Genomic DNA, 26316 nt, shown 5'->3' on the forward strand with positions numbered 1-26316 from the left:
TTGATTATGCGCCAGCCACTGAAGTAGAGAATCCCCTTATATTAGTTAATCCTCACAGCAATCCTGTTTACACATATCCATCTTAGGTCACTGCAGCAGTAAATACAAGCAGTTTATATAATTTGTTTGAAATTCATATGGTACATAGCAGAAACTAAATGAATTGCATTTTTGTTTGTTTGTTTGTTTGTTTAGAATAAAGAAACAGAAATGAAGAGAGTTAAATAACTGGCCCAGTTTACATAGCCAGAATTCAAACCTAAGTCTCTCTAGTTCCAGAGGCTAAATGATGGGAAATAAAGGAGAAAGTAAAATACTGTCAAAAGTCTCTAGATGTAAAACCCAACAAAATGTTTATACGTCCTAGAGAAAAAAAAAAAAATCACAATTCTAAAGTTTTCCTAATTTTAGTCAGGTTTTTCAGATAAGAATAACCAAAATTAACTCATTAAACGAAGTATAAAATACATTTATCAAAAGGGTATTAAGTAGTTGACAGATTCAAAGGTGAGTGACCCTGTTGAGTGAGGCTTGTTGAGGAACCCAAGCTGGCCATGTTTGGATGAAATTCTGCCACAAAAATAGTCAGCTTGGAACGAGGCAGTGGGCCCTTCAGCCCCAGAAACTTTTCACTGTCATTACTTGGCTCGTATATGGCCGCTGGACACTCACAGTGGGTCCCTTCCACTCTTAACTCTGCTGCAGCTGCCTCAAATGCTCTCAGGTTGACCTTGTGCCTTTGCAACATCTTACCTCTGAATATCCATTGTTCCACCATCTGGCTGAACTCAAACTGCCAAAAGGTGAGGAGAAAAGAACAATTACATTACTTTGATCACTGCACATTATAGGGCTTAGGGTGGTTGAAAAATAACCACGTATCATTTTAACGACATCATCTATAGCGAGCTTTCTCACAAGAATCTACAAATCTTAAAAGAACACAAAAGTTAAGCTACAATAGAGAACAGGGAATCATTTCAGGCAGATCCTGTCACTGTGAAGGTTTGTATATATAGCAGGATGACCATACAAATTACTGTCCAAATCAGAATAATTTTGAAAGTTAAAAGCAATACCATTATTAAGCTTTCTAGGACAATAGCCTAAACTGGGATTATCCCAGACAAAACCTGGATGTACCATCATCCAATTACTTAAGTTGATGTATTTTATTATATGAATTGAAATTCTCCTTAACTACCTAAGAATGAATTATCTTCTCTCCGCCCCTTCCTTCCTTTCTTCCTTCCTTCTTCCCTCCCTCTCTTCCTTTCTCTCCTTTCTTTTCTCTCCCTTCCTCCCTACTTCTTTCCTTTCTTCCTTCCACTTACCCACCTTTCCTCCCATCCTCCATTCCTCCCTCTTCTCTCTCTCTCTCTCTCTCTCTCTCTCTCTCTCTCTCTCTCTCTCTCTCTCTCGTTTTAATTCCGAGGGTTGTGGCCATCCAATGGAATTTTGGCCATTGAGTTGATTCAGATTTCCCAAAATTCTATCTGGAGGCTGAGGGGCAATTCTTAATTACTTTTCAAATTTTTCCTTTTTGTATCTCTGGACCTGGCCAAAACTGCTACTAGAATTTTGTGTACTTGCTGAAAAACCAACAGGATGAAATTAAAACAACAACATCCTCCCTGCCTTTCCAAACTACAGTGGGGGGAAAAGGGGTTGTAGTAAGAGGGGAGTTAGAGAGTTGTGGAGAGAGGGAGTAAGAGAGAAAAAGATGAGGGGGAGAGAGAGAGAAAGAATATGCATGACTTTGCTGTGTGTGTCCATGTCTAGTGTTTCTGTGCCAATGAATAGATATTGTATTTATTTTATTTAAGGTACTGAGAGAAAAGAGAAGAATCTCTCACATGACCTATAGTTTATATAGTTGACAGAACTGTATTGGTACTTTATTAATGAGTCAAAATAGTTGGCATGTTTAGTGACTGGAAGGCGGATAATTACTCAGATTATGTGTGAATTTCATTATTGATCAGTATTTTAATTAAAATAACATTATAAGTAAACACCATCCTAAGTCTCTAATTTTTTCTTACAGCATCAAATTATGCTTACAGCTACGCTACACACTATATAGAAAAGAATCAATTTGTTTTGATTTATTACTATTATTACTATTATTTACTTCATTAACCCTTTACTGTGGAATAATATGGTACCGTGTTTCCCCGAAAATAAGATTTAGCCAAACAATCAGCTCTAATGTATCTTTTGGAGCAAAAATTAATATAATACCAGATATTATATTATATTATATTACATTACATTACATTACGTTACATTACATTACATTAAAGACCCAGTCTTAGAGTAAAATAAGACTGGGTCTTATATTAATTTTTGCTCCAAAAGATGCATTAGAGCTGATTGTCTGGCTAGGTCTTATTTTTGGGGAAACACGGCAGCACTGTAGATTGTCTTAAAGGTGACTCTCCAGGACAGCAATATGTAATATGCTGCAACTGACATTTTATTAATATCATTGTACCTGCAAAATTGACTTATGAGTTTTTTAGTGGCAGCATGTATCATAATAGCAGCTCCTCTAAGTCTTGATCCATAAAAACTGCATCTTTCATGTTGCATCAATAATTTCACAGTAACACAAATGGAACAATTTGTAGTATTTTATACAATCTGCACATTTCTCCTAAGAAATATAATCCCAATTTCTATGGAGGAAATTCCATTAAATTTTAATAAGACTGAGAAATTTCAGTCTCAGATATTTTGCAACTATTTTCCTATGATAGCACCTGTGGCAATCACGAAAATAGGGTTGGATTTCACAATTTCACATATTCTTTATTCGGTGTTTTAGCCATGTTTGTTTCAATAAATAATGGTCATCACAGTCCACCTTTAGTTTGCTTAATAATGTAGCAATAATGATGAAAATGGCAATCAAATTAATTATAAATTAACTATGACATTAAATTGGGCATTAAGAATCATAAAACTAGGTTGAAGATACTCAGAAGAATCTAGAAACATCAGCTTAATAATGAAAACTGACACTTTTACAGCCAAGAATGACAGTCTAGTAAAGTATACTTGGACACCAACTGTACGTCACCTTCATTTTACTAAATATATCACATGTGACTGAGGTAGAGAATAGCCAAGAACAATTTACTTGGTGAAGTATACAAATAAATATGAAATACACCAAACCTAGGTAGCGTTTCCGTACTGACTTTCTGGTCAGTGAAATTCTGAAGTGACTTTTCGCTAAACAAACAAACAAAACAAAAACAAAAACAACTGTAGTAACTGTATTTGACAAATGTATTAATCCATGATTATTTACTATACGTGTCTATATGAGAGCAAGAGAAAATGTCATGTCGCCCCCTAGTGTAAATATTAATTGTGTAACATCAGAACTGCAGTGACCCAAGACAGTGCGAGGGAATCACAGCTATGAATACATATATTATCATTGAAGAAAGTTAAAAGAAATTCTAATCTTTCCTAAAGATCTAGCCTTCTAGGAGTATAGAGTATATTTCCATGACCTTGACGAGTCAAAAGAATGGCTAATATCTGAAGGTTTTCATAGGATTTTCTTTTCTTTATCTCCTAGAATATTAAGGGCACACTCAATATTTAAGGGAGGAGATTTTATGAATTTTGGGGTCGGGATAAGAATGTAAGAGGTGCCACAGGTAATCTGAGATAAAAAAGGAAATATCGATATTATTCAATACTAATATCCAAATTATATACATTTATACATATTGAATTGAAAGAATGAGATTATAACACAGATATTAACGTTCCAGTATAAACTATTGTCAATAGCTACCACCATTAACTGAGAGTTTATTATGTGTCAAACCTTGTTGAGATTATATTCTTCATCTAATTTGATCTGCAGACCTATCTTCTAGATAGGTTTTATTATCATCTCCATTTAAAGAAAATATAAGTGATAGTGAGAGAGATAAAATTGATCAAGGTCATAAAGCTAATGACTAGCTGTGGTAGATTTCTCTTGTTTGATCAATCATCTCTTTCTTACTAACATCATACTGATTTTATTGGGATTAGCAATGTTCCTGGGTTAATTATGTTTCCCTCCTTCCATACACTTAGAAGTAGTCTTGTGACACAGCTCTGGCCAAAGCAAACACTGTTGGGTGGACTTCTTAGAGAAAATAATCAACTTTTTGCACTTTCTCCTTATTCATCTATTTTAGTTAGAATGTCAATGTGATGGTGGGAGCAGTAACTACCTTACAACTGTAGGAAAATGCAAATAAACTCAGTCTTTAGCCTTGACATTATTAAGCCACTTAATTTAAAAAAAAAAAAAAATCTACTTGCATATTTGTCTCATACTAAAAACTTATGTAAAATACAATTTAGGTACAGAGTTGGTATTTGGGGTTCGTGTTATAAGCAGCTTTACTCACTATTTACTGATACAGAGGGATAACTAGTATTTGAGATGAGATCCATCTAGTTATTAAGTGTTTGTGCTTTCGGCCACCACTGTGTTTCCCTGAAAATAAGACCTAGCCAGACCATCAGCTCTAATGCATCTTTTGGAGCAAAAATTAATATTGACCCAGTATTATATTATATTATACCCAGTCTTATATTAAAATAAGACCGGATCTTATATTAATTTTTCTTTCCCAGCGACTTATTGCCCAAAACTCCCCTGCTTTCCATAATCCATCTAACATGTTTGGCAACTCCCAGAGTTCCAGATATTTTCTAAAGTCTCTCCAAAAAAAAGTTTACTTACTCCACGCTGAATTCTTTAGGTATCTTCTGTCTGAAGGCATAAATAAGGCAATATGGATGGGTTAACCTTTGAGTTATTGTTAATCCTTTGAATCCTAACTGGCTGAATATGGGAGGAAATCGGCACACTAGAGGTAACCATGGCCCTCTGCCATAACCCTTCAGCAGGGATGAGAAGAAAACTTTAAAGCCCAGTGTAGGGCCAAGCATAACTCAGTCTCACAGGAGTGAAAGGTGAGCCCGAGAACTCTGAGAGCTCCCACAGGCCTCCTACTGCTCTGTCATCCTCTACCACTCCCTGCTGCCACTATCTGCCTTGGGATTGCTGTAACCAGTTGGATCCTACCCTGTATCCTCAATGATGTCAGCGGCCACAAGAAGCCCTGAGCTCCCAAATTCTCCCTTATTCCCCAGACGTCTGTCTCCTATGACTATGTTATACCCTTTTTCATTCCACAATTCTCTATATTTCCACATGTCCTAAAACTCTTGGACTGTGTCTCCTTGAATTCAGAAATGTCCATTATCAATGACTCCCCTGTAACTTTAGACTTTTCACTTCACCTTTTTGACCCAACTGAAGTCTGTCTCTCACGAAAACATTGTTCCCCCTCTATCTCTCAAGAGCTGGGTGAACATTATATCTCCCTCATATTAATGTGCCAGTTTAGAGCACATGTCCCCTTTATTCCACCATGATCATTCTAGATCATCCTCCTTTCCTCCCTTAACCCTAAAAATCCTCAGCTTTAGATCTCATTTCAATGAAATTCTCTTTTCTGATAGCCTTGTCTCCCTCTTGTTTGCAAACATCCATTCTCAAGTCATTGCTGAGAAAGAAAAAAGCAGTCTCTGAGAGCAGTTGGCAAGTTCTTCCTGAGAACTTATCTAGATCTAAGAGGAAGACATAGTGTACTTCTATCAAATCGGAACAGTTTCACAGTCTACAGGGTCGTCTGTGAGCATGATGGAATGAGGGGGGAAAAAACCAAAAAACAAAAACAAAAACTCTTCGCAATCATGTTTGAACATAGACAAAAACATTGTGTTACATAACATCCTCCTCACCCAGCCAGCACAAGTAAAAGCTGCTTCTTCACCAGTAACAACTTTATACCCTCTCCTCTTCCTATGGCCTCTCTAATTTTAACACATCTTTAAAATGTAAATGGCCCAAGAGAAAACCAAAGAACTGCCACAGAGACTGAAGAAAGAAAGGGGAGCTGTTTTTTTTCTGTTTTTTGTTGTTGTTGTTGTTTTAAATACAGGCTGCTGTAAAAGTTCCCTTGCCAAAGCTGATTCGTAAGAGAGTTACAGTTTTTTATGAATCTATTAGAACAATAAGGGTGAAAGAAAATGACTGTATATGAAATGTAGATAAGGAAAATAGAACATGTGTCTTAAATAAGGAAAGATATGAAGGACATGTTTGTTTGTCTGTTTAAGTAAATTTAAAAGAAGATAAAAGAAAAGAAAAGAAAAGAAAAAGAAAGAAAAGAAAGAAAAGTAATATTGTCCTAAAGGTAAAATGATTGTTCCAGAATAAGAAAGGGAAAAAAAATAGAATAAAACCTAATTGGAGATACAAAGTGGCAGAATATTCTGTGTGTGGAGAAGGAATCTTGACAAAAGAATTTTATGTGTAGTAAAGCTAAGACTGGAATGGTTTTATTTAAGTTAAAAAAAAAATGTTTTAATATCAAGAGAATACTGGTGCAAAATTAGAATTTTGTTTTATCTCTGTTAAAACAACAAAGTTTTCTAAAATTATTGTTCTGCTCTTAATACGAAATTATAAACAAAGGTTTTTCTTTACCTTTACTGTGATCTGCCTAGAAAACAATGATTCTCTTTTTTGTTTTTACCGGGTCTTTGATTATTTAAGCAAATTGAGTCTTCTCTGTTAAAAATACTAAGTTTCTTACAACTACGTAACTTTGTGTATATCTTGTTTCATGGGAAGCATTGTCAAATAAGAAGTGATGCTATAGTTTCTCTAAGGTATATTTATATGAAATCGCTGGACAAATATGTACTGTTATACTGTTATCAATCACAATTTTAAAATCTTTGTTACAGAAATAACCAAATTCCCTTGTCAATGACATTAAAATGAGAATCAGATCTTTAACCAGCCAATTTTTTTAAGTCTTTTGTCATTTGTAGACAGTTGTTTTATTCTAATGCTTCTGCAAAACTGTTCCTGCAAAAATGCTTAATTTCCAAAGGAATTCATGGAAAATACCCTGACAAGTACTCTAGAATGCAGGTTTATGATAACTGTAAGACCGTAACAGTGAACTGGGTAAGAAGTTCTAAATTTCTGATGGGAAACTAATAAGTTCATAAAACTGCTAACAAAAGATCCGGATCAACAAAAAATAATTACAACAGACTAAATCAACCGATAAAGATAATTATAGTTTTTAGGACTTCATTTAAAACATTGCTGTATTTAATGTTTTGTGTTTTATTCCAGATTTGAAGGACTCCTTTATCTCCTTTCTTTAAATGTATCTATAACTCACAGAAATTTGGTAAAGTATATCTTTGCAACAAAGATCGAAACATTTATCTATTTCTCTCTATTTGATCACTCCAGAATTCAGAAACTCTTATTAAATATTCTTATTTTTCATGATAATATTTGTATTTGCATGAGTTCAATAAGAATCTGTTTTCCTTGTAACAGGACATGATTAGACAAGTCCTCGGCTTCGCTTCGTAGCCTCAAGAGGCTTTTGAAAGTCCAATCTGAGATTCCATATGAAAAGTTCCAGCAAAGCACATTTAAAACAGCCTATATGGTTAATTACTACTCTTGGTGCATTTATGTAAATAATCAGGCCAAGTTTATTGAAATTAAACTTAATTTGCAAACAAATCAATCATTTTATAGTTATCTTTGATAGAAATAGGGATGATTATAAGAGGAAATTATATGTAAATAATACAGCTTTATGGCTATCAGATTCTAGTGCTGTTAATCATCTGTGAGGTTTTTGATTTCTATCTGAAAACTGAACTGAATCCTAAATTCTTGTAATTTCTTCTAATATTTGGTTAGAACTCTCCAAACTAACATTTCTAATCTTCTCCCACTATTTTGACTTAGAGTCACTATGAAAAGTGCCCTTTCTTGAGGCCATGCAAGCTAACGCTAGACAACTTGATACACACTTGAGAAGTCACCACAACAGCACCTCATATGTGGACCATCTTCATGCCTGTTGTAATATAGCCACTCAGAAAGATCCTGAAGACAGTCACATTGCAAACAAAGAAAATCTGTCTGATTGCCACTAGTTGCCCTCATTCCACCTGAAATTGTTTCTAACCTGACGTCCAGAAATTTTCTCAACTGACTGATCTCCAAACTCAGAAACTGAATTTATATTTTGCTCAAACTATTAACCTTTGTTTTTTCTTTTGTTTCCATAGAAATACCTCTCATTAAATTACCTGATTGCTCTCACCACACAGAGGCCTAATTTGGGTGGAAGCTCACCTACAACACAGCTTCCTGAAACAAAACAACCTCATTCATGTTCATCTTGTCCTAAGTAATCATGAGGCTATGCGTTTGCTAATGAATCGTGTTGTGCTTACGTAAATAACTTAAACAAAATTGAAACCGAATTACACATTATCCAAAATAAATTATTGATTGAATTAGAAAGGTAAAGCCTGAATCTGATTATAACCCATTTGAGTTATTTAATTGGTTAAATCTTGGCTCTTACAAATCTCTGCTCTGGGGAATTTCTCAATACTTGGCTATTGCTCTTATAGTCATCATATTAACCTCTCTAGTGCATTGTATACTCTTGAGGGTTTTAAATGACTGTCGGCAGCCAACTGGTATCCATCAGGATCAGACAAGTGGATGAAAGCAACAATAACCACATAAATGATAAAGACAGTGACTACATGTCCCTGCCGTTTGATGACACAACTAGTGAAAACAGCAAATGTGTGATTCTTCAGCCTGACTATATGTCAATGGTGGTAACCTAGAATAATGCTACTCTGATTGTTCATAACCTTAGCTTGCTGAGAGAATAACCAAAAGGGGGAGAATTGTTAAAATAAAAAAACAAACAGAGGCCAGCCTTAAAAAACTCATGAGCAGAGAAAACCAATTTAGTCATATAAACAAAGCTTAATTTAGCTTATTTTGCAAGACTAGCTTGACCTGGCTCACTTTTGCTTATGACTCTGAAAATCATAAGCAAAATGTGAATTGTTTCCCAAGACTGATATCAGGTAACCACTGAAAATTCTAATATTATAACTAATCTCTGTGAAGGATAAAGGCACTGCTTTCTCATTATATAAGGTGCTTTATAACAATATACCCCTGAGCTTCATTCGATGTTTTGGCTTGAGTACTCCCAGTTTGCAAACTGTCTTTTTGATGTGTGCACAATAACCTTTTATTAATTACTATAGCAGATCCTTGAATAACATCCTTTCATTCAATGTCATTTCATTATGACACTGATGAGAATAATAAATAAATAAATTCCCCACCAGGGCCACTGTCTGTGCGGAGTTTGCACATTCTCCCCATGCCCGAATGGATTTTCTTCAGGTTCTCTGGTTTCTTCCCATATCCCAAATATGTGCACGTTAATTTAACTGGCATGTGTAAATAATCCCAGTCTGAGTGAGTGTGGGGGTGTGTGTGAGTACGCCCTGCTATGGAAGGCTAGCCTGTCCAGAGTGGGTTCCTGCCTTGTGCCCTGAGCTGACAGGATAGGCTATGGCAACCCAGGAACCTGAACTGGAAGAAGCAAGCTGAAAAATAATGATCTTACTTGCTTTTATTCATTTTTCTTAAATGCATGTATAGCTCACATTTATTCCAATGTTTAATATTAGAAGTGTTCTGAGTCCTTATTTAGAAGTTTGGTGATATTTTTGTGACTAGAAATACGCTATAGGAACTTCGCTCCTGTTTATATCAATTCACCTGTGGTAAAATAGGTTTCATTATACGTCATTTTACTTTAAGTCCCAGTTTCCAAGAACCTCTGGACAACATTAATTGAGGTCTTACTGTACTTGAGTAATTCATTGGTTTTACTTCTGTTATTTCTGAACTTTTGACACATGGTACATACTAAACAAAATACCTCAGCAGCCTGAATTTGACCATGAATACAACCACGAGAAACCTTTGGATTAGGTGGTCCCCAAGGCTCTTGCTGATCTGTCCGTATTTTCAATAAAAATGTAGTTATAGTCATCAATAACTGAGGTGTGAAGACATTAGTCACTATTTGAATTTCAGCTATCAAAAATACCTTAATTAATATTTGATGAACTAACAAGGTATGTTGGAACCATGGGTATCACTTAACAACATTTGCCTTAAAATACTGCTTACATTTTTTAAGTAGATCATCACACCAATAACTTAATTATTATTTTCCTTACTTGAATAATGCGTTCTGAAAATGCACATACTGTGAAGTTTTGTGACAATAAAAAACAGTATAGCAAAGAATATATGACACCTTAAGTTCACAAAAGTGAGACATGAGATGATTTTTAATACTGAATGTATAATAGTTTAAAAGAAACTTGAAAGGATAGACACCGACTGATTATGTGAACAAGTTTATAAAGTGGGAAAGTTTGAGAATGTGTTAAGACATCACTCTAATCCACCCTCACCCCTGACCTTTCTTGAGGATATTAATCTAACAATGACAATTTTTATCAGCATTAATTCAGCAACTGGTCTCATTAGTCTTATGCAAAATCTTAAATGTGCCTCATAAATGGGCTTCAATGAGAGGAGAAATCTCCCAAATTACATTCCCTAGGAGATACAGAAATGTGTAAGGGAATGACATGAATGATAATATCATATTAGATAATAATAATTAGAACAAAAGGACATATAGTATATTTCAAAGACCTTCCTAATTTTAGTGAGTTCCTGTATATATAAAGGAAAAACTCAGAATTTTTTCAAACTTTTCAAAATGAGTACATATGAAAATGTTCTGAGTGACAAGAAACCTGCAAACATGTCAAAATATGTGAATACTTTTTCAACACACTCAAAATGAACAGGAGCATCCCTGAATACATCTTAACCCACACTATTTAGTGCATAATCCTTAGCACAGAGCCTGTGGAACCTAGAATAGTGCTTTCCAATCAAGGCGTCTCAATAAATCTGAATGAGCTCAAATATGTTGAGAACCCACTAATGAGTTAATTCTTCTTTTCTTGCCAAACCTGGTACTTAGTATATTAGAAATGGAGGACAGCCTATAGAAACAGAGCTTAGGCCAGAGAGAAATTATTGATATTTGCATATTGAAGAATGAGAAATAAAATAAATTTGAACTCAAATTATTCTGTGAATATGGCACTATTTCTAAATACCTGGAAGCAAGTGGACAAGTAGAGTGTCTTTAAACAATGGATGACATCAATACCATCTCTTTATCAATATGAATATTATCATAGAAATTCCTACAGATTCCATATAAATTATAAAGGAAGTAAGTCTGGAGTCAGGAAATCTGCATTATAATATCGACTCACTGTATAAACTTAAAACTATCACTCATTCTTTTTGAATTCCATAGTCAGTAAAACAGATATAATGCTCTTATGAGATACAAAAATATTGATCAACTAATGAATGTAATGAACAAATTAGTAATGATTTCCAAAGTTCCAAAGGAAAACCCTAAATTCTACACTAAAAGTGATTAAATACATATTAAAAATTGTATTAAATATATATTTAAAAGTTTTAAAATATAAAATTAAGCCGAATTAATTTTGTGGACCAATTGCAAAACAAAAATATAACAAAATGTCTTTATCCAAAAAACAATTATAGGCACAATGGTAGTTTGGGAAAATCTAAGGAAAAAGAATGTGTATACATAAAAGGTAAACAATTCATCGCCATTAAACCATATAACTTATTCAAAATATTTAGGAACACTAATAAAATAATAGCTTATTTCTTATTCCATGGAATTAAAGCTACATCACAGATATGACGCTATTTATAACAGAAAACATGACAAGCAGAGGAACCTTTCTCTTTGCTTGTAAGACATTTCAAAACGAAAATTTGTTTATTTCCAGTTAAAATTGTCAAAAGAAATATATTTAAAAGCTCAGGAATAGGGTCAAGATTAACAACAGGAGTAAACTTGAAGTACTTTTTAAAAATTTTATGTGTGAGTGGTCTAATAGGACCTATGGAAAGGACTGCACATTTTGAATATCTCCGTAACATGAGTGGCAGGATTACATTCTGGATTTAGGCTTAAAGCAATTAATCAATGTCATTGTAACCAGTGTTTTATTCTATAAGTAATTTTATTCTCAAATAACTTCTAATTCATGAAATATCACTGTGTTCACAACTATAGGTTATCTTACATCAGTTCAATGATTTTTTTAAAGATTATAAAATCATTTTTTTTAATTCTGAACTTTTAAAATGTTTAAGATATCCATTAGTTATCCAGTGATTGAAAATAATTGGAACTTCTTTGGAAAAATCAAAATGCTTTTTCCCTGAATGGTTTTGTGTTTTAAGTTGTGCTTTCCTGAAAAAAAAAAAATACTGCAGATATTAAAATCCTTTTAATTTAATACATATTTCAAAGAGCAAGAATGTGTCAAAATCAGACAAGAAGGTAGAAAAGATCTCATAATTATTATTCTATGAAACTGGGATAAAAACATGATAAACCATAAATTCTTACTCAAAAATATTCAAAATGTAGCAAATATACATTTTAAAGATAATTTTGTGTTTTTTATTAAGGTTGCTAATTCTGAGAAGTTTCAGGTTCAGTTTTCTGTTTTTAGCTTATAGTGGTAACTTTTAGCTTATAGTAAGTCCTCATGGCATCCTATGTGCTATAGAGAATACATTTTTAGATAACTATAAATGTCTGTAAAGAATAAATGTTCTTTAGTAAAAAAAATTTATGAATATATTTGGAATCTCTTCTGTTATACTTAAAGAACAGGCACAAGTCTCATTCTGTTAAATAAGAAAATCATCAAAAGGAAACAAATATATGACATATATCACCTTGTTAAAGTAATAGTTTCAAATATAGTTGGACCATATATGAAAACCTACATTATTTCTGTCACTGTAAATCTATTACATAGCAAATACAAACTTGGGCAGTTTATGAATTTAACTTGAAAGGATTAACTATTAAGCCCTGGTAAGCCCTTTTACTATAACTAAGAGAAATCTGATAGGATCTATTTCTAAACCTTTTTATCTCAGTTTGTGCCTTCTGACATTTGTGTATATTTACATTTATTCATCTCATAAAGGCAGTTGCTTTGTAACACCCGTTTTAATCCCAAAGTTACACTGGCAAATCTAGGCTTTAACCTAGTCTTTGTTAATATGAATGATAAAGAACTAATCAATTTCAAACACATAAGAAACAAATCAGCATAAGCAAGTTCAACCACGGTTAGAAAGCCAAGGTTGACTTAAGTATCAAGATTACTAAAACAAGTCTGGCAACCTCAACTTGTTAAATATGAACTCTATTGTGTGGTTTTATCACCTACGCCATTATTATAACTACGGAGATGAGATATTGTTCAATAAGTTTGCCTTTTCCCATAGTAAAACCTGATTAATAAACAAACCAGAGTATACTTCTTCAAAATGAAGGTCCCACCCCCCAAAAAAATAATATTTACCTTCTTAAGGGTTGAGTCTTATAAATCGAGCTAGAATAATCTCAATAATTCCCTTAGCCTTGGCCTACTGCTCTGTAGGCCAAGTACTGGAGTACTGGAGTACTGAGGTACAGTACTCCATTAAGGAGGACCACAGAAGACTATCTTCACTTTCTTTTGTTCAACAACAACAACGACGACGACGACAACAATCTTACCCAGAACAATAATAAAAGCAACAAACTAACTCTGCTTCTTTGAGCCTTAAATGAGCTGAGAGGAGGGGTCTAATAGATTCATGGGGGAAAAAACAATCAAATGCAGCATATCAATGTCAGAATTCACTTAAAACTTCTGATGAAAACTTTATTCTTGGAAAACATCACAGCACATTTTTTAAAAGTATGTGGAATCATATTTTAAGATATATAAAGAAAAGCAGATTAAGAATATTGTATTTACATTTGGATTAATTGAGTCTGTCCTTAAACTTCTCCTCATTCAGGACAGGTAACCACTTTGTGAAAAAAAAAAAAAAGCGGTAAGAAGGGGTGATGCTTGCTAATAGATCCAGAATTTAGTGATAAATACATTTGCATATTACCACCTTATTCTGGCTTTACTCTCCTTGCAGCATTTAGCCTAATGAGCCTTTCTCTATTTCTTTTTTTTTTTTCTTTACTGAAGTGTATACCTCTTAGGAGATACCAATACATGGGAGTCAGTTCTGCAGAGAGGTTTTGTAGGTAAGAGGGGATTTGGAAGAAAAAGTAAGAGCTATCATACAGCACTATCTCAATGCTCCACACATCTTCTCCCACCAATCAGGAGTGCTCTTTCTACTAAGATGCTGAAAGATGAAGCTCTGTGGTCCAGAGAGAACCTCCCAGCGACTGCACGGGTTCTGTTTGTCTAGCATGTTTCCTAGTGCCTCTGAATGTAACACAATGATCGCCCCTCACTTATTTCCAATTTCTTTTGAGTGAACGACACGGGGTCGACATGGGGTTCTGGAGTCACTCTATTAAGCTTAGTACTGACAACTTCTCACCAGACAAGTTTGCTTCCAGTCCTTCTGGGAACAGACAGAATACACACTCCTTCCAAGACCATCACTCAATCCTGCCACTTGTTTCACACCACCAGCCACATGGTTCCCTGCCTGCATCAGAGGCACTCACATCCTCATTCACCTTCAGCTTCCTAAACTGAAAAAATGTTATGGGGTCACTTGGGGTTAATGCTTTTCTTTTTCTTCCTTAAAAAAAGAGGTCCTACTGACACAATTTGCTTCAAATACGGAGAAAGTGTGGTGATCTTCAGCATTGTGTAGTAAGGTGGAGCCCGGAGCGTTACTGAAGTGTCGACCACAGCCAGGGAGTACAGCTTCCCTAAGATTCCTGCCTTTTTCTACACCTAATTCTCACCCTACGCTCACAAGATAATTAAATGAATACATTATAAACCAAATTGAATCGCGACACCTCCAAAATCTCATAGCAACCTCAATCCTCCAAATGCCCTTTTAGAGAGGAGACAGACAGAGAAAAGAGAGAAAAGAGAGAGAGAGAGAAGTGATTACCAGAGTTTTGTTCCCGTTCTTGCTGAGAGGGCCCCGGAAAACTCCCTTGATGTTGCGAAAGTGTCCGTTGCTGAGATGCGTGGAGCTGATGACAATGTAGTAACACTCCATGGGGCAGCCGCCGCCTCCACCAGCCCAGCCGCCGCGTCCATGCACCCCGCGCCTGCAGGCGCAGCGCGCGGGAGCCGGGGGAGGTGGGCTAGGGACCCGGAGGGCAGGCGAACGCCGCCTGGCTCGCGCGTCCTCCAGACACCGGCTCACTACACCCCTGTGCCGCGCGCGCCTGGGCTCCCCCGCCTCCGCATGCTCGCCGCGCTTTCCCTCAGTGCCTGTTTCTCTCCGAATTCGCCTCGGGGCTCTGCGGGATGGGGGCCGGCCCGGCAGGCGGGCAGGCAGGACGGAGCGGAGCGGGAGTCAGTGCCCAAGCGGCGGCCGAGCGGAGCCGGGCAGCGGGAGCCGCCCGAGCGGCAGCAGCAGCGGCGGCGGTGACGGCGGTGGCGGCAGCATCCCCCGCGTTCGGTGCCCGCACTCGGAGTTGCTGCTGCTGGCAGGCATGAGTGTTATTATAGTGAGCGGCGTTGCCGGTCCATTGCACTGAGCCAATGGCAGGGAGCCACTGGGCTGATACTGAGAGCTGTCAGAGGAGTACATCTGTCACCCGCTGCCTCCCCCCGTCCTCCCCCTCCCCCCCCGCCGCCGCCGCCGCCGCCGCCGCCGCCGCCGCCGCCGCCGCCGGGACCCGGCCGCGCGGGTCGGGGCGCGAATGGGAGCGCGCACCGAGCGGGGCGCCCCCCGCGCAGCGCAGCGCAGCGCCGCGGCCGCAGAGGGCCAGGGATGCGAGGCCACCGCTGGCGGGAGGCGGAACGGCCGGCCGCCGAGAAGTGGGAGACTCCTATAAGGTGGGGGCGGAGGGGAAAATGAAGAGGCAGAGATTTCTTGCTTGGCAATCGGGGTTGGGGGAGGGGGTGAGGGGGGAATAAATAAATTAATAATGCAATACCCAAAGCCAACCGTTTCCAACCGCAGCGTATCCTGGCAAGTGCCAGAGCTGCTGCTCTCTCGAGATAGTTACCCATTGGGTTTGGCTTATTTTGTTTTATTTATTTGCAATATATTTTTTAGTTTGGAGGCTGGGTCCTGCTCAGAATCTTAGAGAAAGAAAATACGCCCCCCTGCCCCCCCCCTCCACACACACACCACCACCATCCACTCGTAGAGATCCGAAGTGCTGGTGTTGATATTTTTTGAGAGGGGTTGGGGGAGTTGTGGCGATGCGACTGGAAGTGAATAGAAGGAAAAAACAGGGACCCCTGGTTTATGGGTTCCTCGACCTGGCGGTCCCCTCACCCACCTCCCCTGAGAACCTCGGCTCTTCTGAATTACCAAAGCTGAACGGAAAGGGATGCTTTGTCGCAAAGAAGCTGCTGCCACAAGCTTGCTTTGTATTTCTCTACAGTTCTTTCCCCACTACAGTGAGTGGTAGCGAACAAAAGCGTTCGCCTTAGAAGCGACATGAATGGAAAATCTGCTGAGGAACTAATGGGCTCCTTACGGAAAATAGGGAATGGGATTTGCGGCTTTCAGTTCCCTGAAGACAGATCATGGGGATAGTTTTTAAGGGGCCAAGGCAGACGTGGGCCTGGAGGTGCCCTCCAGCCCTCCCTTTCACCCAGCTGATTCTCTCTTTGTGTAACTTTAACTCCTCTGAGGATGTAGGGTGAGAGCATCCCATCAGGTATATATACGACTCATTAGTCTCACTTAAAAGGATCGATTAACAGACAGTGGGAGCCTGGGAGATGGTACCTTCAATGAATTTGCTGAAGGCTTTATTTTCCTCTTGCCTTGAATGGCTTAATTGGTTAAAGCAGATTCCAGACATTCTAATGCTCCTGTGTCAGAGCAAATTGCATTTTGGTATATAAACTGTGTTTGTCTTGTTAATTTGAAAGTCAAGATTTTAAGACTTTGCGTATATACGGTGTCCCATATATACAATTTTATGTAGCAGTGATCTACAAACCATGATATGATCCTTAAATGAATCTGCCAGTTTGATTTTACTCTTTGAAAGAGGAAAAGAAAAGAGGGAAAAATGTTTATGAGGGGCAATAGTTATTTGAGTAAATGATAACTTATAGGGGTAGAAAAGGGGAGTGCTAGATTCATATAAGAGAAATTTTCCTTGTGCCCTGCTTCAATTTAAACAAAGAAAAAAAGTTGGTGTGCACTGATCAAAGCTTATGAAGAGTCAGAGTTATTTAGAGGTACTTGGCTAAATTTCTCAGATATCCACTTGGGGGAGTCTGGAAATCTTGAGAGAAAGAGCAAGAATTTACAAAACTCCTATACTCTGTGGAACAGATCACTTAATAATTTGATAGAATTCAGTATGAACACAGTACTATTAGAAAAAAAAATTTAAATGGTCTCTACTAAATATTGTGTGGAAATTAAACCTATTTTTGACTCCTATCATTACAATTATTTTTTTTTTATTTATACTTTGAAGATGGAGACATTCTCTATACACATCACTTTGGAATAGCTAATGACCCCTATGATTTCCATTATGTCTTTTGAAGTTATGGAAATTTGCAGTTTAATTAAAGAGGAGATAAAATCTTTACTATTACTGAACCAAACCATGGAGTCTCCTAAGGAAATGGAAGATACCCCATATGTGAAAGGATCAGAAAATGCAGTTTTCTTGTGTTTTTAAGTCATAATACTCTACACTAGGTTTTTGCAATATTTTTCTCTCAAAATACTTCTGACAAAATATTCAGATCTCTATCTACAATATAAAGCTCACTTTCCAGTTCAGGAAACAGGAACCATAGTTACATGAATTATCCAATGGAACAGAGTATCAGCTATATAGAACGTCATATTGTGTTCCTAGTGGCAAAGTTTATCTATTATAAATATCATATATCTTATGATACATATGTGTGTCATAAAATAAACTTTAATGAAATATCTTAATGATCTCTGAAAAGAGTCATTTTACTGTTAGAATAATCTACCTTTGCCACTTATATGTTTGATGATATGATGGGGTAGCTTTTGACTATTATATCTAAGCCTACAGTAAACACAACATAGATTTGCTGCTAATAGCACGAAGGATGCTAACAGTTAAAAAGGAAAGGAGATATCTTTTTGCATAAAATTTATCTTCATTATTTCTCTACACATGAAGTACTCTATCTCAAAATTATCTAATACTAAGTATAATCAACAAGATGCTATACCACAGTCAATATATATAAAATAAATGTAATATTCTTATTTTTCATCCTATTGAAAAATTAAGGACACTGATGATGGCATATTTTATACATTAAAAAGCTGAAATACCCCTAAAATACAGAATTACAAAAAGAAAAAAAAAACATATACTGATTATATAAATCAATTGATTTCATGGAAGCCCAAATACTTTACATTGTAAGCATTATTTTGGATATTTCCAGCATGATAAGATTTTTACATTCTAGAAATGAAAAGGAATGTGCTAAATTGTCTCAGTTTCAAATTTTCTAAGTTTTCAATTCTATCCAGCTGCTTCTAATGAACAAAATGTTAGTGAGTGTTTTATTGGAAATAGGGTGCTTAACTGTGTTATCAGAGTACAAAAATAAAATTGAATGTTCATGGCAAGTCATAAGTAATGATAGAATTAGGCAGGTCAAAGGATACAATGGCTGGGAGACTATTTAGACAAGAAAATTCAATGAGGTATTACAAATAAAAGTAATCAGAGGTCAAATTCTAGATGCAGAAAATGCAGGAAATTTGATCCATAAAATTAGGAAGGCATAGTAGTTTGAGATCTGAATCCAAGGACTAGAAATTCATTAGAATAGAAAAATAGATAGGTCTGGAATTTCCAGTTAGGTGAAAGCAGATATTTAGAATGATAATGGGTTTGGGGGAAAGGGAAGGGAGGGAAAGGTAAAAGTGCCTCAATATCAGAATTCAGGGATGCTAGACAAAAAAGTTTGCTCTGCTGAGTAGAGCTGAGATTCTTTCCTCATAGTTATTACAGAGTTATTAAAAATGCAAAAGCAATAGAGGCCTCACAGGTTTATAATCACGGGTAGATAAAGGTGCTAGATCGTTGCAAGCTTCTACAAATTTTCAAAGCTCTCGAGTAAAATGTGATGAACTATATAACATAAGATTTCCTCATTTGGTGTAGAAATAACTAGTATGTTCACTCTAATGGAATACATGTGGAGTGGAGTGTGATGGATGTGATTTATTTTCCCATATATGATTGTGTTATATTGAAGCATAGAAATGTTATTTTTACAAGTAACTCTGTTACGATTGATGGGTTAAATGACTGATCTATTATATTTTCAATAAATACTTGAGGTATTTTTCAAGTGTCTGGTTTACACTGTTTATTTGTCAATTTTAGGATGATAATATAGGCATTATTTTTAGCTGCAAAACATTTTGTTCAAATGAAGCCTTATACTACATAAACTGACCCCACTAAAGCTTGGAGTTAGGACCCAGAGTTCCCCAAATGAAAGGCTCAGCATTCTAAGAAGCCCATTTTAAAGTCCACTGATCTAAGAAATATAGAAGGATCATCGAGAAATTGTTGCTGACTTGAAAAAGTTCATGCAATTGAATGTCTTAAGAGGTGTAGATATTCATTTACCATGAGTTAAAAGTAAAACATTCAGTCAAAAAAGTACTTATCATAATGTCGAATTATTTTTGTTTGTTTGTATTATTTTGGTTTATTTTATTGTCTTTTAAAATTGGTATCCAGATTTTTTCTGAACTGAGGTAGCAATAACTGACATACCAACCAGATTTTTAAAAAAGCAATGTTGAACCTTTGAAAAAATGTCAAAATTATAGGGAAAATATTGCTAAATTGCTGAGAAACTGGTCCAAATGACCAAAGGTAGTACTGAATATTAAGATACTTTAATCAAAATAAGTTTACTTCTTCAACTTAAGTAATTAAAAAAAAAAAAAAAACACCTCTTATGACACACTAGTGACGGTGGCTTAGTGTAATGCTGTTATACAGCACAGCCATGCTATTACTAATGAAGAAGTATGTTAGAATAGCACATAGCTAAGTTGTCATATACTTTATTGAAAAGATAAAGAAGCATATAGAAATATTCTAGGATATTAACTAAGATACTTTAAATAAAATTAAAACTATTAAAATAATGTGTCAGATTACATGCACACATGAGTACACACACACACACACACACACACACACACACACTAATACACTCACAGAATAAAACACAAAAATAATCAGAGTCAAGAGCAGGAGAAAGGGTCCAACTAGGACAAAACAGGTAGCTGCAATCCAACTTGCATTTTTCATGCAAATGTAATAGATGCAAAAGCTGTGGAGAAAAATCATGCTTGAGCCAGAAGATCTATGTCAAGCTGGATGGCTTCTAGGTCCTAAAAGAAACTGATAATGAAGGACACAGGATCTAGAGATAGGCCATTGAAGAGTCAGCCAGTCTCGTACAAAATTCCATCCTAGAGTAATGAAGAAAGTAGTATGTGAATAGTCAAGGCAGAACAAAATGAATACACTTTAGGATATTAGCAGCACTAATATCAGGATCCTCTTTTAACTTCCCATTAAGACACACAAAACAAAAACAATAAAGAACAAATTGATTCAAACTAGCAAATACTCCAAATACTGAATCATGAAGCTGACCGAAAGGTAAAGTATTGGTTTACCCCCAATTTACATCTTTGATTTGGGTTAAAAATGTACAGTTAGATTGTTTGTGAGACATACTAAATTAATAAATTAACCTATAAGTAAACAATGGCGAATGATATTTTGAAATTTCCAGGATGAAAAGTAAAAGTATCTAAAACATCTTTCAGCTATCACTCTAAAAAGGAGGGTGAGTTTTCTCCTCAAGTTTTCCTTTGCAATGCTACATAAACTCTTCAAAGGTTTTTGTTTGCTTAATGGAGAAAACATTTTGACATAATATTTCCATATCAAGAAAATGTATCATTCATTCAACATTGCAATAAAAAAATTTAATTTATGCAAGAGTATAATAGCCCATTGATTAATCCAGATATATAAGACAGTTCGATATCAGGAATCAGGCAATATATTGCATCAAAAGGTCAAATAAGAATATACTTTTGTATAATGCAACTTTATCCCTAAGAGATTTGCTAATGGAAACATCATTTAAATATAATCTAGTTGCTGTTATGGAATTTAGGACATATAATTTGTCATACAGTTAAGAAATAATTTACCTACCATTGTTAGGGATTTAAGTGTTCTAGTTAAGTGAGTTTTCAATACCTTTAAAATTTTAAAAACGTATTAATTTTAACTATATTACATACTTCACTGACTTAGTAAACAGAGTATTCTAATAAAAATTGCTAGGTTAATAACTTTAGAGTTATTACTATGAATATCAATTACTATGCTGTATTACAATGACAACGTAGGGCTGTTTTTTGAAGACCTAACTGTGAGCTGCTCTTTAAGATAAACACACTTTGGTGGAAGGCTGAGAAATGTGTTTGATGCTACATGTGAGTATCCTTTCTCCTGTGTTGCTCTCTTGAGTGCACTGTCAGTTCAGAATGGGTATATTTATGTTTCTTCCTCTGTTCTCAAACTTGGTGATCTAAAATTTTAAGGAAAAAAAAAATTAATGACTTTCACAAGCAAACAAAACTGTAATAATTTTAAATGCACTTTCTAATTTTAGAACACATTTTAATTTATAGAAGAATTACAAAGATAACATGGAGTTCCCTACACATCACACACCCAATTCTTTTATTATTAACATCTTACAGTATATGGTCCTCATGCCACGATTAATGAATAGATACTGATACATTTTTATCAATTAAAGTCGATGCTTTATCCAGATAGCCTTAATTTTAACCTTGTGTCTTTTTAGTATTCCAGGATCCTATCTAGGATACCATATTACATTTAGTTATCACGTCTTCTTACCCTCCTCTTGGCTGTGTCAGTTTATCATTCTGGTCAGTTGTTTGGGAGAATGTTTTAAATCACGATTTGTCTGATGTATTTCTAATGATCGGACTGGGATTAAGGGTTTGAGGGGGGAAGACCACAGTGGTAAAGTGACATTCTCATCACATTTTTTATCAAGAGTATATTCTATCAACATGAATTTTCACTGTTAATGTTGACCTTGATCACCTGGTTGAGGTAGTGTTTCTTAGGTTTTTCCACTGTGAAGTTTCTCTTTTTTTTTTTTTTTTTTTTTTGGTCCCTTTCCATTGTGTGCTCTTTGGACGAAAATCACTAAGAACAGCCCACACTTAAGGACTGGAGATTTATATTCTATCTCCTTAAGGGGGGAGTGTCTACACAAATTATTTTCAGTCCCTTGGCATGGAAGATTTATTTATTCTCTCCCATTTATTCAAGCATTCATTTATATGAGTATGGATTTATGGATATACATTTTGTACTTTGGCTATAATGCAATACTACTTTATGTATACTGTTATACAAATTGTTTTCCCAAAGTCTCTTGGGAGCTCTTTCAGTGGGCCCTGTGTCCCTCTGACACACCTGTGCTGTTCTGGGGTTTATTTATTTAGTTAGTTATTTTAGTGCGTCCCTGTATTCTTGCACTTCAAAATGTTCTAAGGTTATCTTGTATATTTGCTACTGCAATGCCCAAATCAGCCATTACTCCAAGAGTCCTGGTTCTTTTTATTAGAGGATGCTTTTAGAAAGCAAGACCTGGACACTAGGTGTGATGGTTCCTACTGGAATGACATTTCTTCTAGGCTTTTCAGCTGACATATAGAGCAAAACATATAGGTATGTATACTAACCAATGTATATACTAATATCTATGAATAATTGTGTATGTAACCATTGGTAGCTATATTATACTAAATGAGTTCATGCTGGTGTCTCCATTTCTAATCCATTGCTACATGGAATTCTTTGCTTGTCTGTAACCTTCCACTCCAACAATAAGAAACCTAGTGCCCACCATTTGCCATCCCATTACTTAGTTGTTCAATTCCAGTATACATATATAATTGTTTCAGAGTTGTTGACCCTTACTCCAATGGTAAACAACTTTATCGACTAGAATACAGTGTTCATGTATAGTTAATTTTGACGTTAGTCTTAGAGATTCAATTTATTTCCAAAATTACTTAGGTAACCATCTATTTTCCCACATGATTTAGTGAGGATTTTTCATACATTTATAATACAAATATATTTCTTTGTCACACTAGGCATTTCATCCTGGGATCTCCAACCTCCTAAATGATTTATAAATTTCATACATTAAAGTTCATTCTTTGTTTTATAAAGTTTTATGAGACAAATACTGTCATGTATCCAACATTAGAGTATTTTACAGAATGATTTCATCTTCCTAAAAATCTCTGTTGCTTCATGAATTCAAGTCTCCTCCCACCCATGTTCCCTGGAAACCACCGTTTATTATCTCTGTAGTTTTACCTTTTCCAGAATGTCAGATAAATTGAATGACAGAGTACATCGTCTTTTAAGACTGGCTTCTTTCACTTAGCAATATGCATTTTAGATTCATCCATGTCTTTGCGTGGCTTGATAGCCATTCCCTGTTACCACAAAATAATATTGTGTGTATGAATATATCACAGTTTGTTTATCCATGCACCCACTGAAAGTCATCTTGATTGTTTCCGGTTTTTGTCAATTATGAATAAAGCTGTTATAAGCATTCTTATGCAGGTTTTTGTGTGGACATAGGTTTTCGAATCAACTGGACAAATAGCTAGGATTATTCCATAAATGTCAATTAATTCAAGTAGATTAATAGTGCTGTTCCACTCGTCTACATTCTTAGTGATTTTCTGTCTGCTCCATCTATCAATTACTGAAGGAAAGATTTTGAAGTCTCCAACTGTAAGAGTGGATTTGTTTATTTCTCCTTTCAGTTCTATCAATGTGTTTCACATATTTTGGCACTCTGAAGTTAGTTGCATATATGCTTAGGGTTGTTTTGTCTTCTTGGATAATAGAGTCCTTTATCATTATGTAGTGCCCCTTTCTGTCCGTGATAATTTTTCTTGTTCTGAAGTCTACTTTGTCTGAAATTAATACAGCTACACTAGCTTTCTTTTGATTTGTGTTATGATGTTACATCTTTCTCTCTTTACTTTCAAGGTACCAGACTGTATATTTAAAGTGGGTTTCTTCTAGACAATATGTAGTGTATTCTTGCTTTTTTAAAGCAATGATAATCTATTTAAATTATTTTTATATATTTGGGTTAATATCTAACATCTTTCTTAGTGTTTTCCCTTTGTTGCATTTACTCCTTGTTTATTTTTTCCTTTTTTTCTTCCTTCTCTGATTTTAACTAGCATTTTATGATTACATTTTATCTTATCTCATTATACTAAGTATATTTCCTTCTAAATTTTTTCCACTAATTACAAATCCAATGGTAAATTTCTTCCTTCCTTTATATAGATCCATGCTTCTGACCTATATCATTTTTCTCTGCCTGAAAATTTTTTTTTTTTTTTTTTTTTTACCATTTCTTGCAGAGAAGGTCACTTGGCAATGAATTTTTGTATGTCTCAGAGGGTTTTTGTTTCTCTTTCACTTTGAAGGACAATTTTTCTCTTTATAGAATTCTAGATCAGCGGTCTTTCCCTTCATTTTCTTTTTGCTTGCCTAATTTTTCATGAGAAGTTCACGATAATTCTTATTCTTGTACCTCTATAAAAGAGTCCTCCATCCCCTGATTCTTTAAAAACAACAAAACAAAACAAAACAAAAACCCTTGTCATTGGGTTACTGGAGTTTTCATATAATATGCCTAAGTCTGTTGATTGTTGGTATATATTCTACTTGGTTACGTTCTTTGGGCTTCACTCACCTGGAGTTTGGCTTGATGTCTATCATTAATTTTGGAAAATTCTCAGTCATTATTACTTAAAATGTTTCTTATACTTTCTTTTCTCTTTGCTCTCCTTCTGGTGTTTCAATTACATAGTTATATTTTTTGATAAAACAATCCTACAGGTCTTGGATGTTCTGTTCTATATATTCTTATATTGTGTTTTTCTATATGCACTTTAGTTTGAGAAATTTCTATTGACCTATCTTCATGGTCTCTCATTGTTTTGTGAGCTGTGTTTAGTCTACTGATGAGCCCATCAGAGATAGTCATCATTTTTATAAGTGTTTTTCATGTCTGTCATTTCCTTTTGGTTTTTCCTTAGTGTTTCCACCTCTCTAATTATACTGCCCATCCAGCATATGTCTATTTTTCTACTGCAGACTTTAACATATTTGTTATAGTTATTTTATCTAATTTTCTCAAATTTATTGAAATAAATTTGACAAATAATTGACAAATAAAAACTGTATATAACTAACATGTACAATGTGATGATTTGATATACCTATATGTTGGTTACCATAATCAAGCTAATTTAACACATTCATCACCTCACACAGTTTCCATTTTTTTATTGTGGTGCTATCATAGTTATTTTAAATCCCCTGATAATTCCAATATCTGTGCCATATCTGAGTCTGTGTCTTATTATTGCTGTTTCTTTGGAGTGGGTGTATTATTTTTTGTCTTTTTGCATGCTTTGTAATTTTTGTTGTTGTTTTGTTGAAATCCAGGCATGTTATAATGTCTAGTAATAGGTGATATCAGCTAATAGGAATTGAGGTAAATAGGCCTTTAGTGTGAGCATTTATGTTAATGGCTAGGAGTTGGGCTGTGTTTAATGTTTGCTGTAGTTACGGGTTGCTATGGGGACGCTATTCCTCCAGTGTCCATGGTTTTGTCTCACCTCCTCGTTTTAGGCTTCCCTAAGTAATCCTCCTCAGAAAGTCTGCATCATGCAGCTTTTAAAGCTATAATTTACTGTTCTTCTGCTGGAGTACTCACTGTGGCTGTGTGGTGGTAAGGTGGGGAGGAAGAAAAGATTTCTATAAGTTTTCATTTAAATCTCCATCTTTTAGTGAACCTGCGATTCAGGGATCTGACCTTCACAAGTGTTTCTTCCGGGATACAGGTTTAGTTTCTCTTTCCCCCTACTCCCTTACTAGTGTTCCCAATATAGTCTCTTGAAACTCGAATCCTTGCTGACTATTCCCTGCTTCCTTATGTGATATTAGAAGAGTAGAGGGGGAGGCAGTGGGAGACGTGCCCTTCTCCAGGGGGCTCTAGTAAATTATTTTTCCTTAC

At 35.5% G+C, this 26316-nt stretch overlaps 1 protein-coding gene across 1 annotated transcript in view; it reads right to left on the reverse strand.

The window, feature by feature from the left end:
- The window catches only part of ZNF804A (zinc finger protein 804A), a 264615-nt gene extending 248856 nt beyond the window's left edge, over positions 1 to 15759 (reverse strand). The window contains exon 1 of the mRNA XM_033112863.1: positions 15053 to 15759. Coding sequence (XP_032968754.1) covers positions 15053 to 15163 — 111 coding nt within the window. The 5' untranslated portion in view covers positions 15164 to 15759. The remainder of the gene's footprint in view (positions 1 to 15052) is intronic.
- Positions 15760 to 26316: the final 10557 nt, after the last annotated feature.

This window comes from Rhinolophus ferrumequinum, chromosome 8, assembly GCF_004115265.2.
Source record: "Rhinolophus ferrumequinum isolate MPI-CBG mRhiFer1 chromosome 8, mRhiFer1_v1.p, whole genome shotgun sequence".
In the NCBI taxonomy this organism is placed as follows: Eukaryota; Metazoa; Chordata; class Mammalia; order Chiroptera; family Rhinolophidae; genus Rhinolophus; species Rhinolophus ferrumequinum.